Below are 16,648 nucleotides of genomic sequence, written 5' to 3'. Positions count from 1 at the left end.
GGCAACAGTAAGTGCAAAGGTTCCAAGGTGGGAAAGGACTCGGCACGTTTGAGGGAGGCCAGCGTGGTCATGTGAGGAGGGCCACGTGGACGGCAGGAAGAGAAGAGGTCTGAGAGGCAGACAGGGTCCTCTGACATCCCTACCAACGAATTGACCAGTTTGTGCATCATTAGATGATCCGGAATCGCTTCCTGCGTCAGCACTGCGATGTCAAAGAAAAGCATAAATGCCTTTGACTTCACCACAGTCTTTGTGAAGTGCTCCAGCACCTTCCTAGACCACAGGAGCAGCCTTCCGAAGCTTAAATACCTCTTCAGTTAGGTCAACCAGATGGCTCGGGCCTGGCAGCTGAGGCGAAATTTATTTTCTATGTCAGCAACTATCTCCCTTATCCTATGGTTGACACTCAACAAATCTTGTTGATAACTTGCTCAGAATAACCGAATGTTCAACAACTCCTTGTTTCACTCTGTATAGTCTGGATTCAAATCCCATCTCATGACTCATTAGCTGTGTGATTTTATAAACACTATACTTATCTGTGTGTGCCTCAGTTTCCACTTCTGTAAATGGAGGCAAATAATGGTACCTACCTCATGGGGTTGTTGTAAGACTTAAATTAGGTAATATGTGCAAAGTGCTGGAAACGGATGGCACATAGAAAGCCTCAGTAACGGCTGGCGGCTGTTCTTTATTACTCCAGGGGAAGTCCTTTCCCTCTTCTTACTAGGAGAGCCCCTACGCTTGTCCCCCAGTGTTTGGCTATTCAGGAGTGTGGACTTTGACACTGAGGCATATTTAACTCGGGAGTTGGATACACGAGGGCTTATCTGCGTGTTGTGTGAACTGGCCAAGCTGCTCACAGATGTGCGGGTCTGTGGGTAATTCATGACAGCCTCATAAATTATAGGACAGGTGTGCAAGCTTCAGAGGGCCTGGGGAAATTCGACAGATGTGATGTGGTCTAGTGACGTGGGCTTTTAGGGACTCCTGAACCCAGCTATGCAAAATTATAGTGAGATAATATAATAATTGCTTTTTCAAAAACCATTATGTTTTGGGTTGGTTCATTACATACAAAGATAACCGGAACAGGGAGTCAATGGGCGATTGTGGTCAGAGGCTACTGTGAGGGCCATTGACTCTGTCTCCAAAGCTTGTGTGCTTGGGTGCTACTAGACTGCCAGAGACAGAGACAGAGACAGAGACAGAGACAGAGACAGAGGGAGGTGTTCTTAATCAGACGTTTCCCATTACTTTCAGCTATTTGGAGGGCATTTCCATCTATTCTAAGTGAAAAATTCTCTCCTCCATTATTAGAGTTCGCTGCCGTCTCCTTATCGGGACTGGTCAACTACTTGGTGATGAAACAGAAAATTGGAAAGTGGGGCCCACTCGGCTCACATTTCCCTGCACAGCTACACGGATACAAAGTTAGAGACTCTTCATCCTCTTTGAATCAAGCCTTCTTTCATCTTCCCAGACTTGTGGGAGGCTTAGACCACCATTGCCAACCTTGTTTTGTGTATTTGTGTAGATTAAAACGTTAAGTGCACACAGCATGTCCTATTATCACCTGCTGTTTCCCTGAAGCAGCGTCCAAATGATAAGGCTTGAGTATATAACAATGGCCTGGACACTTGATTCAGAGGGAGGGGACGCCTGGAACATCTGACCGGGTAAGTTGCCTTTGCCCTCCTCCCACCAGCTGTGAAGGAGAGGCGAGGGGAGCAGCCTTGGATTCCTGAGAGTCTTGGCTCATTGCTCTGGTAACGCGTAGTGAGGATGAGAATGTCTGAATTTATTGCAGATGGGGAACATCTGGACAATCGTGCTTTTCCTGCTGGGAGCAGCCAAAGGTAAGAAACATCACGCCCGCCCCTTGGGAAGGGCTTAAACCCAACATCTCAGCACTGGCCAGAGACAGCCTTGGCCATGGCGGGGCTTCTGCAGTTCCAGACAACCCTGAGGTTCCAGAGAGAGGTGGGGGGGACTGACACTCTGCCTGGGAGAGGAGGTGGTTTGAGGGGGACCCGCTTCAGAGCATCTCCCCAACAGCCTGCCTTCATGCCCAGGGAGATTTAGGCCTGACTCTCCCAGTGAAAGCACTAAACGCCTGCCTGGATTAACACATAGGCTTATCAGTGCCGGGTATCACATTAGTCAAATAAATGTATCTAAAGAGCTGGGGATGAGACACAGAAATTTTAAGGGTGGTTCTAAGGCACCATCGGCGTCTCTGTGGGATTCAATGGGACGGGTCCCAGATCAGAAGGTGGGCACTGGTGACAAGAAGAGAGTGGGTGGGGCAGAGGCAGGGTGTCTGCATGGTCATCAGACTGTCCTCAGGCAGGGGAGTGACCAGGCCTGAGCAGCAGTGAGGTCCCAGACCCCAGCCTCAGGAGCTAATTCTCCAGCAGAATCGTCCTTTCTCTCTAGGAAAGGAGATTTGCTATGATCATGTTGGGTGCTTTTCTGACTCTGAGCCCTGGGCTGGCACTGCGATCAGGCCCCTGAATGTTCTGCCCTGGAGCCCTGAGAGGATTGGCACCCGCTTCCTGCTCTACACCAATGAGAACCCAGACACCTTTCAGGTGAGACCTCTGTCGTGTTCATGTCATTAAAACCAGGTGAGGGACTGTGCCCACCCTGCAGACCAGGAGTTCCTTATCTCTGTACCCTCCTTCTCCACCACGCTCTGCCCCACGCCATCCCTTCAGCTGCCCCCCAGGCCTAGCCACACCTGGACAGAATAGGTTTTCAGTAAAACACTGTCTTGAATGAATGAATGGTTCACATTTGCCAGAACCTCTAGCTGGCTTTGTAATTCTGGTCTGCAGCAAAGAACGTACCATCTAAAAGTACCCTATGGAACGTAAGACTGCAAGCCACACTCCAGCCCCAGTGGAGGTAGTGATTCCTAACTTAGGGAGATGGGGCAGGGAAAGGGAGGTCAGGGTGGGCTTCCTGGAAGAGGTGGCTTTTATGCTAAGCTGTGAGAGGTCATGGCATTGAGACAGGCGGAGGTGGGGAAGGGAGAGACAGGCCTGACTGGCGGGGCTGCAAAAACATGCAACCGCTCCGCATTTGTCACAGAGTCTCCTTCCCTCTGATCCATCAACGGTTGAGGCATCAAATTTTCAAGCAGACAAGAAGACTCGGTTCATCATCCATGGCTTCATAGACAAGGGAGATGAGAGCTGGCTGCTGGATATGTGCAAGGTAGGGGCAGGTTCCAGTCCATCTCTGTGTGTATCACACATGTTAATATCATATATGTGAAAGTTGCTAAGTGGATTTTAAATGCTCCATTTTCAACTCAAGCTGGTTATATGTCTTCCCTGGTAGAACTTCTAAGGATACGTCAGCTCCTTTGGCATCCAGGAAGAAGTTTTCCTTTCAGAATTCTTCTATCTCTTTTAAATCAGGGAAGTGTTACTTTTCAAATGCCTGCAGTGTGTATTTCCCCCATGAAATACTATGCTATCCCGATTGTAAAAATAGTGACAGGGCCAGCCCAGGTGGCCTAGTGGTTAAGTTAGATGTGTGCCACTTTGGTGGCTTTGGTTTGTTTTCCAGGAACAGACCTACACCACTTGCCTGTCAGTGGCCATGCTGTGGTGGCGGCTCTCATGAAAAAAGAAAACAGAAGACTGGCAGCAGATGTTAGCTTAGGGTGAATCTTACTCAGCAAAAAAAAAAAAAAAGAGTGACACTTCTCTCCCACCTTAAAATTTAGTAAATGCCCAGGGACTGGGGTGAAGGCCAGCCCAGTAATCAGTGGCATTGCCAAGAGGCTGAAAGGACCCCTAGTGGTCAAACCTACAAGGTCATTTAGACCTTGGCCACCAGAGATTGCTCTTGAGACCTTTTCTTTTCAAAATAGGGCTTTTCTAATGATGCGATTGCTTCCACCAGCCTAATCAACCTTTTTGAATCTGGTGGAAGAAAACCAGACAGTGGCCAGCTTTTAACTAATCTACAAGCTAGAGAGGGAATCCGTTTGCCTTTCTCATAGCATTCACCCTGAGGGATAACTCCTAATGGACAACAAGATTCCTAACAAAGTCTAGTTTATCTGGGAGCCCTAGCTAGAGAAAAACAGAAGAAGGGCCAGTAGTAAGTGTTGGCGACGATTTCTGAGCTCTGGTTGGATGTGGTTTCCCGTGCCCTCGTGATCACCCCGTGGTGTCTCTCCAACCTCAGAACATGTTCAAGGTGGAGGAGGTGAACTGCATCTGCGTGGACTGGAAGAAAGGCTCCCAGACCACCTACACGCAGGCCGCCAACAACGTGCGCGTGGTGGGCGCCCAGGTGGCCCAGATGCTTGGCATGCTCTCGGTGAGTCGGCCGGCTGGGCTGCCGAGGAGGCAAACAGTGCCCACTGGTCTCCGCTGGGTAAAGATGCAGCTGGGCGTTATCTATGTAGAGAAGAAATAGAAAGAATTGATATTTCTCCGAGTCCTACTTCTAAAACTCTGAAATTCACCTTAGTAGCAACACACCAGTGAAAGGAAAAACAACAATAACTAACACTTGGGAGTAAGATGATTTTATTACCATCTTCAACTGGCAGATAAGAAAACTGGGGCCCAGGAAGGTTAACTAGTTTGCCCAAAAAATGATAGAGCAGCTGAATACAAGAGTCGTCTTTTGGGCCCGAGACCATCTAGCTCCAAGGCCCCTCAACTGCATCAGGCGGTCTCTGTTTGGGGCAAAACACGGCATCGCCTGGACAGCCAAGTGGAAGCAAAGGCAGTATGTGCAATTGGTAATTGTGCAATTGGCAACAGGACAATTGTGCAATTGGGGAATTTCTTTTGCCACAATCGATTCAGCTGTTTTTTCCTGCCCCGGTTTCATTTTAACTAATTCTTAAAGTCACCAATTCTTTCAGTTAAGTCACTAATTTTTCACGACTATTTTCTATTCCAGATAAAGCCCCCGCTATTTTTGTCTTATGTTAAAGGGTCTACAAAAGAACCGATTGGTTCTAACTACTTCTGCATTCGTGCAGAAATCAAAACCATGGTCTTTATACGAGAGGCACTAGAGACCAATAAATGAGGACACATGGGTGAACACTTCACAGCTCTATGTCCTTTACTTGTCCATCCGATATTTGGGATGAATACAGCAGGCAGTGTCAGGAACTGTGCAGGAGGTCAAGAGGATGGATGAGGTCCCAGGCCTTGGAGGAGCTTCCAGTGAAGACTTGCGAAGACAGCAGAGTGTGATCAGGGTTCTGATGGCGTGGGGAGACCAGCGCTTTATGGGAGCACATGAAGGGCAGCTGATCCACATGGGGCGGGCGTAGGGCTGATGGCTAGGCTGTGTAGACGTGAGCTGGGCAAGTGGTTAGGGTATGGACAACAAGAAGAGAAGTTCAAATCAGGCCCAGAGGTGAGAGAATACGATGTATATGAGGGGCTGACAGTTCCACAAAGAGTTTGGCTAGAGAAGAGTCTAGAAAAAATAGGTGTTAAGAAAGCTCTGAGATTCTCTTAATGAGTTTGGGCTTGATCCTAAGGACAGTGAGAGCCAGAGAAGGTTTTCAGCAAAGGAGTAACAACACTAGGTTTGCATGTTACAAAAACCACAGCACGAAAATGTCCTGAAAACACAATCTCCCCTCTCCAGGCCAACTACAGCTACTCGCCTTCCCAAGTCCACCTCATCGGCCACAGCCTGGGAGCCCACGTGGCTGGAGAGGCAGGGAGCAGGACTCCAGGCCTGGGCAGGATTACAGGTAAGGCGGAGAGGCGGGGCACCAGCTTTCGTTCCCAGTAACCCCACAAGGTGGTACAAGGCTGCAGCCCAGCTCAGAGCTGGCCCGAAGGAGACGGTCCCCTTGGCTGTGGCAGAGCTGGTTGGAACCTGCACAGAACATTTTAGGAAGCCACCAAGAAGCCCGTTTTTGTGGCGGGGGAGGTGCTGGCTTCATTCTCCTTTGCTTCCCTTCGCTTCTTCCTCCTCCATCCCATCCCTCCGCTCTAGATCCCAGCTTGCTGGTGGCGTGGGCTGCTCAGCAGGACTGGACACCCAGGAAAATGCAGAGTGAGGCAGGTGTGCAAACATAATTAAGAAGGATCCATATTGCCATTCCTTTCCCCCTTCCTTCTGAAATCAAGGGCAGAGTAGAACATGAAAATTATGCTTCCATTGCCCCTGCTGGGGGAAGAAACCCAGCCACCATCACACCAAAAAGTATCCTTTTAGGCCAAGCAAAGCCTTTAAATTACAACAACAGCAACGAAATATATCCATATAATATAATCACAACAATGCTAATTTAATTATTACAGTAAGCATAGATTAAGTGCCTACTGATTCCGAATATTGTGCACGGTGCTTCACATTTTCTCATTTAATCCTCAGAACTGAAGGAACAGGCTCAGGAAAGCAATACCTTGCCCAAGGTGACACGACTCATCAGTGATGGAACTTGATTCAAACCCAGGTCTGCCGTCATTGGACTCAAGCCAGTCTCTACCCTGACAAGAACTCTCCCTTTTATTTTCAACACACAGTTATGCTCATGCCTTTTCAGTGTTGTGATCAGACCTTCAAAAAACTATTGACAAATCCAGGAGACCTGCAAGAAGGAAATATAGTCAGGAGGAAACAATATTAGCTAATATTTTACTTATATGCCTATGGCATGTGCCAGGCACGGTGCTAAATGCTACATATATTATCTCATTTTATCTTATTATAACCATATTATTACTCCCATTTTATAAATGGTAAAACCGAGACACAAAAAGGTCAAGTGACTTGCCCAAGGTCATGCAACTTGCTGAGTAGGCATTTGGAGCTAGGCAGCCTAGTCCCAACATCTGTGTTCTCTTTTTTTTTAAAGCAGAGAAAGGTGTTTCTTTTCTTTCTTTCTTTCTTTCTTTCTTTCTTTCTTTCTTTTTTTTTGGTGAGGAAGATTGGCCCTGAGCTAACATCCTTGCCAATATTCCTCTATTTTGTTTATGGGATGCCACCACAGCATGGCATGATGAGTGGTGTGTAGGTCCGTGCCCGGGATGTGAACACATGAACCTCAGGCCACCAAAGTAGAGCATGCAAACTTAACCACTATGCCACCAGGCTGGCCCCAGCATCTGTGTTCTTAATTATGATACCATACTATTTGGCCCCTTTTTTCTTCAAACTTGGAAAGAGAAAGAGAATATTGAAGAAGAAAAATATACAAAGGATAATCTGATGTGGAAAAAAAAATCCTTGCTCAAATAAAATCTAAATTTCTTTGCTCCTCTGCCCTTTTCTATCCATGCCACTGGAGCCCTCTTGTAATGAGCAACGTTGAGACTCTATGTCCCCATATTCAATACCCAGAGCCATGGAACGGCATAACACCAGGGTATAGTGTTCCTTGAGTTGGGCAATGCACAGCCTGGGCAGCTGTACACTTCTGTCCTGCTGGCACCCACAGCCAGGCCTATTATCTGCAGCACTGGCCATCTCTTTTAGGGTTGGATCCTGTAGAAGCAAGTTTCCAGGGTACTCCTGAGGAGGTTCGACTCGATCCCTCTGATGCTGTCTTTGTTGATGTGATTCACACGGATGCAGCTCCTCTGATCCCATTCCTGGGTGAGCCGCATCATGCTCCAGCTGTGAGCACGTTGATTGGGTTTTCACCAGGAAAGCCCCGAATTAGAAAAAGCTCACTGTGCTTTCAAACATTTAGGTTTTGGAACGAAGCAGCAGATGGGTCACCTGGACTTCTTCCCAAATGGAGGAGAGGAGATGCCAGGATGCGAGAAGAATGCCCTGTCGCAGATCGTGGACCTAGATGGCATCTGGGCAGGTAAAGCCAGAGCAGAGCAGGGGCCTCACTTCCCTGGGGCGAGCAGCACCTTCCCACGGTGAATCTTAACAATGAAAACACGCTGCTCTTTATGAACATACATGCCCCTTGTAGACCCTATTTCTGAAAAATATAACATATCATTTGTTGTATCCCAGCTCTACTGATTTTGTACTTTCTCAAAACATTGTTGTAAGTGTACAAGCAACAAAGAATTACAGAAGTGTTACTTAGAGCTATAACTCCAACGATCAATTGGTACCTAACAAAGAAAGGAAATACTCTAGAAGTAAATAGCCTGACTCTAAGAGAATTTTTCTGCCAATTCTCCCTTGGGTGTCAGCGATATGGTCAAGCTTACGTAACTGGTTTTAGTTTAGTTTAGTTTTGTTTTGTCTATGGATGTAGACAAAGTGAGAATGTTCCCAGTCATTTCATGGCAAAGCCATTGGCACAGTGAGAGTCACCACTCCTCCATGCTGGGTCGGGAATGAGAAGCAATCACAGGTAAGGAAGGTTAGAATGCAGACTGTGCTATTCGAGGTGGTTAGTCTTTATCATTGATGGAGCACACCTGGGATAAAGGGTATCCTTCAGATAAAGCTCTGACTCTGTATCTAATAAGGTCAAGAGGACAACGGACAGGTGAAATTTTCATCCAAACTCATTTGGCACCACACAAGTTAAAACCCTCTGTGATCTGATCAAATCTAATGAGCAAAGATTTTTATTGAATTTAATCAAAATGGCTTGGCAAGTATGGACACCGTCGAAGTAGATATTAAAGATGAGTATTTATGTGTTTGTCTTTTACAGCCTTATGAGGGTTTGCGTGGACGAGGTAGCCTAAACTCTCCATCAGTAGTGGCCAAGCAAGTTCAGGCGAGGTCTGGAAGGTGTGCTGTGACATCTGTCTCTTGGCGGGAGTTGTAGGGGACAGGGAAAATTGTAAGAAGGAGGAGACACTATGAGAGTAAAAGGGATGCTCATATAAAGCCACCTAAAGCTCTTCAACCCTCCTTTTTATTTGCCTAAACACAGCATGAAAATGTCCTTGCCCTGGTTTTGTCATGCATGGGAGGTCATGTCACATCGTGTCATGTCTTGGAGCCTGTGCCTGGGACACAGGATGGCAGAGAGCTCAGAGGCACGGGCTTGGGTTTAATTCTCAGCTCTGCCACTTAGTGGCTGTAATCTGAAATCTGAGGCTGTGATCTGCACATCTTTCTGTAATTAAAGATGGTGTGGTACCCATCTCCTAGGGAAAATAAGGATTACAGGGACAATACATGCAAAGTGCTCAGAACATTGTCCTGCACACAGAAAGCACTCTCTATATATTAACTGTCATTATTGTGTCTGGATTTTGGATTTATCTTAAATTTCTGAGAAGAGGATCCCCTTTGGAACCACCCTACTTGGAAAGAGAAAAGAAGAGAAGTTGTCACAGCCCCCCAACCACCTATGCAGACTTGCTCATTTCTTTCCCCAGGAACCCGGGACTTTGTGGCTTGCAATCATCTGAGAAGCTACAAATATTACTCGGAGAGCATCCTCAGTCCTGACGGGTTTGCTGCATACCCTTGCGATTCCTACAGGGCCTTTGAATCTGTAAGCTATTTTTCCACCTTGAGTCCCACTGCGGGACTATTGTCCTGCTGTGTTTGGGATTTGCAGTACCCTCTCACCAGTTTCTGACCATCCCCTACTTGTTTTGCATTGCCTCTCAGAGTTCACGGTCCTGAGGAGTGAAACAAAAAAAAATTTAGGCAGGAGGTGGCTAAAAATCTAGATGAGTCACGTAGGTGAGGAAAACTCTGGGAAATCAGAGAGAAGAGCGGTCAATTCACTCGTCTAGAAAGGCTTCCTGTAGGAGGCAACATTTGAATCTGCCTTGTAAATTGTAGAATTTAGAAGGAAGAGAAGGGCAGAGCATGAATAGAAGAATGTGTGAGAAGAATTTATACACACGAGAGAATGAAAGGTGGATGCTGGGGTTTTATATATCCGGCTGGGAGTTTGTTCCTTATGTAGCTGGCAACAAGGGGAGAGATGGAGGAAATGGTACAGAGCCTGCCCGCTCCTGCTCATGAGAGCCACTGTGAGCATCTCTTCCTAACTCCGTATTCAGTGACATCATGTTTGAAGTGACAGTCAGAATATTTGCACCACCAAAATTGGTAAACGCAACAATCAGGGCTTTAGGTCCCAGAGTTGGCTGTTAATCGTTCACCAGCGCATCACTCCACGGGAAGTATCATTGATCTACCCTGGGGCCCAGGCGTTAGTATTTTCTAAAGGTCCCCAAGTGATTCCACTGTGACTTGCATCAGGCTTGGAACCCTGTCCTGGTTGAAGGTAATTTACAGATTATCTGTTTTATAAGCCCTTTCCTGTTACAAATGAGGAGGCAGACTGTAGGAAAATTGCTCCCCCAGGTGGATGGATCATAAAAAGACAAATTCACACCTTACAGCCTGATCTCTCTCTTCTCATTAGAACAAGTGCTTCCCCTGTCCAGATGCAGGGTGCCCGCAGATGGGCCACTATGCTGATAAATTCGCCGGCAAAACAAGCGAGGAGCAGCAGAAATTCTTCCTGAACACAGGAGATTCCAACAGTTTTGCCCGTAAGTTGTACTTTGACTTTTCCTCCCAGGAAAAGAAAGTTAGTTTAGTTTCTATCATAAATGAAGGGCTTGTCTCTAACCTGAAATATTTATGGGCACATTTTGGTCATTTTAGAGAAAGGACACATCCACCCAAACTATCCCATTTAAGACTCAATCGAGGATTTTAGAAAGAGTCTGCACTTCTTCCATTTTATTTCTATGGCATGAAATGAGTGGAAGCCAACAGAATGGAAACTAATGGAATAATAGCAATTTACATATCTATGGCCATCTCCCCTGAATTTTTACTGCTCCACAGTTCATTGTTCTTTTCATTGTTAAGACTGTATCATAGGCACCTGCTCTTCTATTCATTCAGCAAACATTTATTCAGTACTAGCTCTTTGCTGGGCTGGGCTCCGTAAGATGTCCAACTCCAGTCTCTTCATCTCCCCTGCCTTGTCCATGAGACCCTGATGCTGGGCTGCCTCTTGGGTTGGTGGGAATCAGGAAGCGGTGAGTTCTCTCAAACATGTGCTTAATGGCTAGGATGCAGGGTAAGGACAAGGCTTGATTGGGCCAGTGTGTGTCAACCTGCCCTATGATAATTCCCTAAGATGTTGCAGAAAAGTCTTTTGTAAAAAAAGAGACTATGTTCCTATAAATACATAAATATAATACATGCCTTACATAGTTTTTTAAGTTAGGTTTATTGAAGTATAATTTGTATGCAGCGAAATTGACTCTTTTAGTGTATAGTTCTATGAGTTTTGATAAATGAACAGTCGTGGAACCATCTCTCCAATCAAGATATAGAACATTTCCATCACTATATACATTTTTTAAGAAAAAACGTCAGTTAATCAATCCTTCCACTGATGTAGTGACACGTGAAATTCTTGCCCATATTTTAACAACAACAAATTAAACATTCAAAACCCATATATTCATTCCTCAACCAGCATTTATTTATGGACCACAGACTAGCTAGACACTGGAGATGCAGGGATGAACAAGACACTTGACACGTGAAATTTATAATCCAGCAGAGAAGGTGGAAGCTGAGACAGTAGCTAGGAGTGTGCTGGATTTGGCAGGTTGCTGCCGTGGCATTGTGGGACAGACAACCTGGCCCTGACCAGAAGGAAGGGCGAGGGCAATGTCTCTCAGGGTGTGAAAGATGAGTGGAGTTATGCAAAGGATGTGTGTGCGTGTTTATGCACGTATTTGAGTACATGGGTGGGTGTGAGAATGTGTATGTGTATATATGTGTAAATGTTTGTGCGTGTGCATATGTGTATTTATGTTTGTGTGAGTGTTTATGTGTATGTGAGTGTGTGGTTGTTTATGTGTGTGCTCGTGGGCACTGAGACATCACTCCAGGTATAAATCTCGGTAACAGCTGAGCCCTGCTCTGTGCTGGAGACTGCCCAGGGCCCTGAGGATGCAGAGATAAGACACAGACCCTGCCCTCGAGGTTGTCACAGTATAGCACTCCCGAGCTACATTGGCAAATGTGGGGACAAGCCCTTGTTCCTTCTCTTTTTGCTTTAACTCATCATACTGTCATTCTAGAGCAGAGCTGTCCAATAGAACTTTCTGCAGTGATGGAAATGTTTTGTGTTGTCCAATACAGAAGCCATTAGCCACTTGTGGCAATTTAGCACCTGAAATGTGGCTAGTAAAACTGAGGAATTAATTTTTAATTCTATTTAATTTGGATTGAAATTTAAGCAGCCCCAGGTGGTTAGTGGCCCCTTTACTGGACAGTACAGATCGAGGAGAGCACTCTGCTGGAAACATATTTCTCCTTATGGCCTAGTTTGAGTTGTAGATTAACATGTAGAATTCCTTATACTTTGATCCCTCAGTGTAAGGGACAGGGACAGGAATCTGAGATTTGTGTCAACTATTTTGTGCATGAATAAACTGAACTCTTTTCTATCCCCTTTGCAGGCTGGAGATACGGGATTTCCATAACACTGTCTGGAAGAACGGTCACCGGTCAAGTCAAAGTTGCTTTGTTTGGAAATAAGGGAAACACTCACCAGTATGATGTCTTCAGGTGGATTTCCCTTTTTAGCGCCACATCTCAATGATACACTTGGCCTTCAAGTCCACGCGCTAAAATGCTCTTTATCAATGGATTTTAAATTATTTACTTTATGTATTGAAGTTAATTTCAGACTTCTGCCAACAATTTTTTCTTTTCTGTATTATAAATCCAGGCATTTAGTTCTTTCTCAATAGATCAAATTTTCAGAAAATAAATCTAATATTACCCCAGGTATCATGTTTTCTGATTAGCATAGTAACACTTGCTTGTTGTGTTAAACTAAGTGGGTAAGTTGATACTGTACAATAATTCTTCCAGAATAAAAAATGATATGAAGAAATTAGATAGTTTTTTATAAGAAAGTTTTGAGGAGAAATTAACTTGAGTTTGAGGAAACAATATTTAAATAATAGTTTGAGGTTGCCATATAGTTGGCTTTTCCATTTCTTCATCCTTGATTTGAGAATTAATTTGGAAAAATAATCTCATTAATGTAGAGTAGAAAAGAGTGACATAGGCTTATATGGTCATTAGAACTGGTTTCTATGAATGAAAATGTTTCTATTTCTCTATGTCAAGGGGCATTATCCAACCAGGCTCCACCCATTCCAGTGAGTTTGACGCAGAACTCGATGTCGGAACAATTGAGAAAGTCAAGTTTCTTTGGAATAACAACGTGGTGAACCCAACCCTCCCCAGAGTGGGTGCAGCCAAGATCACTGTGCAGAAGGGAGAGGAGAAGACAGGGTATGTATCTTTGCTGGCTTATGCCTAAGGATGCTTGTAGAGATTCATGTTTATAATGGAAACTTACCCCAGAAAGTCAGTTATGGTTCAGCTAGAAAAGCCAAGAAAATCTACCCATCTGGGGCCCTTTCTGCTCAGGCAAACAAAAACCTGACAGAGAGCATAAAACATTTCTAGTGGGTGTTCTCAGCAGCATCTGGGGAGTACAGAAGATATGACCCTGCCTTCAAGGAAACTGAGGAGGACAAATAAGAAAGAGAAACAAGAAATAGTTTCTGAAGGGTATTAGGTCATAAGTATGTGCTAGAGAGTGGCTACATTTCACAAAGGGGAAGATCAGAGAACTTTCAGGGTAATAGAAGGAAAAAGAAATCAATTAGCAAAAGATATACAATTTGAGTTAGGACAAGAGGGAGCTGAGGTAGCAATGCTTGTGGAATCTTCATCCTGACCCATGATGTCCTCGCTGTGGCAGCTGGCAGGAAGTGGGGGTAGTAACCTGACAGGGGCAGAGCAACTGTCCCCCAAAGCTCAGACCCCAAGTCTGGCCAGCTGGACACTCCTGGTATGACTTTGCAGGAGGGGGATCCTGAGCTCTCAGCCACTGATGGTCTTGAGTTTTGGGAGGTTTGGTGTGGTCACTAAACTTGGGCCCTAGGAAATGTCACTTCCCCAGACAAGGAGGGTTGACTGGTAGACTTCACGGCCACGTCTCATCAGGCTGGATGACCCCCGTGAGTCCTCCCTAACCCGTGAGTCAGGGAGGACAGAGGAGCTGGCCCAGCCAGGTGGTCCGCAGAACAAGAAGGTCCTCTCAGCTGGAGCACAGCACTGAGGAGGCTGGTGAGGAGCCCTGTGCAGGCTGGAGGCGAAGCCAAGGCCTCCCCTGCCCGCCCCCATCAGAGGACACCAGGCCTCCAATGTCAGTTCCCCAGGGCCCCGTTAGGAAGTGGACCCATGGCCTGGGTCCTGGGACTGTGTGGTTAAAAACTTGTCAGAAGAAGGTGGTATCATTGGAATCTTAAAAACATGAGGCCAACTTGCTCACAGGTAGGTTTAAAGAAGAAAAACAAATATAAGACCAAATCAGCCAGGGTGTCCCCCGTTCCAGGTTTTCTGAGGAAAGGCAATGGCTCCCTGTACTTTCTAGAAACGGAACGGAATGTACTTGAGCCCCCTCTAGGCCCTGATTCCATCAGCTGCCATCTGAACCATCCAGCAGCCTGAGTGCAGCTTCCCTTGCCTGTTGACCCAGAGGAAATCTATCTTAAGAGAAGCTAGATGATGGACATCAGATTTTTAAAATACAGGAAGAGCAAAACCAGCATCAACCCTCACAAGCTAGCTTGGGGAGTAAAAAAGCTGAATTCATCAAACTATCCAAATATTTTGCTGTTAGGAAAACAGCCAGTAAGTAACATTTAAAAAAATAATAATAATTATTGGGAGGCTAAAGAAAATCAAGATTTTGGTCCAACTTCTTCTCAGGTCCCTTGAAATTATTTTAGACACGTCATCGGGATTTCAAGTCCTACTAAGGAGACTGCTGACTAGAATTCCCACTAATGACATGGTATCGAAAGAGAAATGTAGCTGTCCCCTCTTCATTTCTCCCACCCTCCCCAACCTTCGTCCTTCCTCTCTGACTTTATCAAGTACCTCTTGTGTGCCTGGCACATAGTGGGGGATGCAAAGACAGTCTGCTCTCAAGGAGTTTACAATTTAGCTGTTGAGAAAAATTAGACTTACGGTTCATGTGAAAGGTCAAATGACAGAATAAAAAAGTGACTGTGAGGGACCCAAAGAGAGTGCCCAGGCTGGAGGAGGAAGGCAGAGGGCCGGGGGGACAGTGATGGAGGGGAGGGGCCCCAAAGCATCCCTCAGGATGAGGGATTTCTACTGGGAAGGGCCGAGCAGGGGCAAGGGCTTAGAGTTAGGGGCAGGGGAAGAGCAGGCGCTGACGGCAGGGCTCAAGGTGCAGAGGACTGGGAATATGATTGGAGACAGGGTTAGGGCTCGAGGAAGGACAAAATACAAAAGAGGAAATGGGGAAGATGAGAGAGGAAACAGGGCAAAGCTTCAGAGCTCAAAGGCAGTGAGGCCCCAGAAGCCTGTGTTTCTTGGAAGAACCATAATGATAACCACTTACATCTGCGTTGTTTTTCTATTAATTGTAAAGCTTTTTTTTACATTTATTATCATGAGATAGTGTATTATTGACATGGGATTCTCAGCAGTCATGGGATGGAGACGTGACCTCTTCTACAAGTGAAGACATCAATGCTCAGAGCCTCAAGTAACCAGACCATGTTACTGCTGGAAGGCGGGAGCCCAAGGGGAGTGCCAGGTCCCTGATGCCAGGCCTGGAAGGCTTGAAGTGTGACCCCCCTACACACCCCCCCCCCCGAGAAAATGTGGCCTATGGTATCAGATAGACCTGTGTTTGCATTTTGGTTCTTTTTATTAACCATTTATTAACTGAGAGCCCTCTGTGCCTCAGTTTCTTCCCGTAATGTAGGACTCATAATACCTCCTCTCACATATGTTGGGAGGATGAAGTTCACACAAGTGAATCAGTGTTGTTGCCAGCAGCCAGCAAGAGCTGAATGTGCTGCAGCTGCTGTCATGTTCAGTCAGGTCCCCAGCGTGGCTGAGCCAAGCGTGAGCTCATCATTAACCAATCCACTGTGTTCATGGAGGGCCCGCACGCCCTTGTGGGGAAGGAGAGCAGTGAGGCACTGCCACGCGGAGCCCACAGTCCTGTGGGATGCAGGACCCAGGGACCAGGGGCCACTTCTGAGCAAGGGCCAACCTCGTAGGGCCAAGATACCTGTCACGCTGGAAGCCCCAGGCAGCCAGTGCTCCAGTAACTGAAGCTACATCCCTAGGGCTTCCCTCATTCCTTTGAATTGTAAATCAGCAATGACCTTTGCCTAACAATTCAAACGGCCTGTGTAAGGATGCCCAACACTTAAAAAACACTCATTTTTCCCCACAGGTACAGCTTCTGTAGCGAAGATACCGTGAGAGAAGACGTTCTGCTCACTCTCCTGCCCTGCCAAACCCCAGGCACAGTATAGTGGCTGTGCTGACAATAAAGTCCACTGCTGCATCTAATCCTCACAGCGTCTGTCACTGATGTCAGCTGCCCCCTGTGGGGACCTTAGGGAATTGAACATTTAAAAATGTCCTCAGCATTTCCATGTGTTTGGGTTTGCTGCCCTTGACTTCTGACCACTCTCCCCTTTTTCCCGGCTTCCTTGGCCCTCATGCCCACTGTCTTCTCCCCAGCTGACGGGGTGGGCATTCAGGAGGCCTCAGCAGAGCCTTTAGCCCCACCCCTCATCTTACAGGTGAGGAAACTGAGGCCCAGAGGGGGCAGTTAGCTGTTCCAGCACAGAGTGAGTCAGTGTCC

General features: G+C 46.3%; 1 protein-coding gene across 5 annotated transcripts; it reads left to right on the top strand.

The window, feature by feature from the left end:
* The first annotated feature begins 1,525 nt into the window (after nucleotides 1–1,525).
* PNLIPRP1 (pancreatic lipase related protein 1) lies at nucleotides 1,526–16,429 on the top strand. Of its 5 annotated transcripts, none has more exons than XM_008514541.2 (13): nucleotides 1,526–1,679; nucleotides 1,811–1,859; nucleotides 2,440–2,594; nucleotides 3,097–3,222; nucleotides 4,207–4,341; nucleotides 5,641–5,749; nucleotides 7,483–7,602; nucleotides 7,700–7,819; nucleotides 9,312–9,430; nucleotides 10,319–10,448; nucleotides 12,387–12,495; nucleotides 13,066–13,233; nucleotides 16,232–16,429. In XM_008514541.2, the coding sequence occupies exons 2-13, from the start codon at nucleotides 1,811–1,813 to the stop codon at nucleotides 16,311–16,313; spliced, it is 1,422 nt and encodes a 473-aa protein (XP_008512763.1). In that variant the 5' UTR covers nucleotides 1,526–1,679; the 3' UTR covers nucleotides 16,314–16,429. The 5 variants fall into 5 exon arrangements, with proteins under 5 accessions (XP_008512763.1, XP_070450269.1, XP_070450478.1 ...); XM_070594168.1 differs by lacking the exon at nucleotides 16,232–16,429 and adding an exon at nucleotides 15,443–15,564 and having other exon boundaries at nucleotides 1,613–1,679; XM_070594377.1 differs by lacking the exon at nucleotides 7,483–7,602 and having other exon boundaries at nucleotides 1,613–1,679; nucleotides 16,232–16,350.
* Nucleotides 16,430–16,648: the final 219 nt, after the last annotated feature.

The sequence above is a fragment of the Equus przewalskii genome, chromosome 1 (assembly GCF_037783145.1).
Source record: "Equus przewalskii isolate Varuska chromosome 1, EquPr2, whole genome shotgun sequence".
NCBI lineage: Eukaryota > Metazoa > Chordata > Mammalia > Perissodactyla > Equidae > Equus > Equus przewalskii.
Note: the sequence above shows the minus strand (reverse complement) of the source record. Positions and strands in the feature narration are given on the sequence as shown.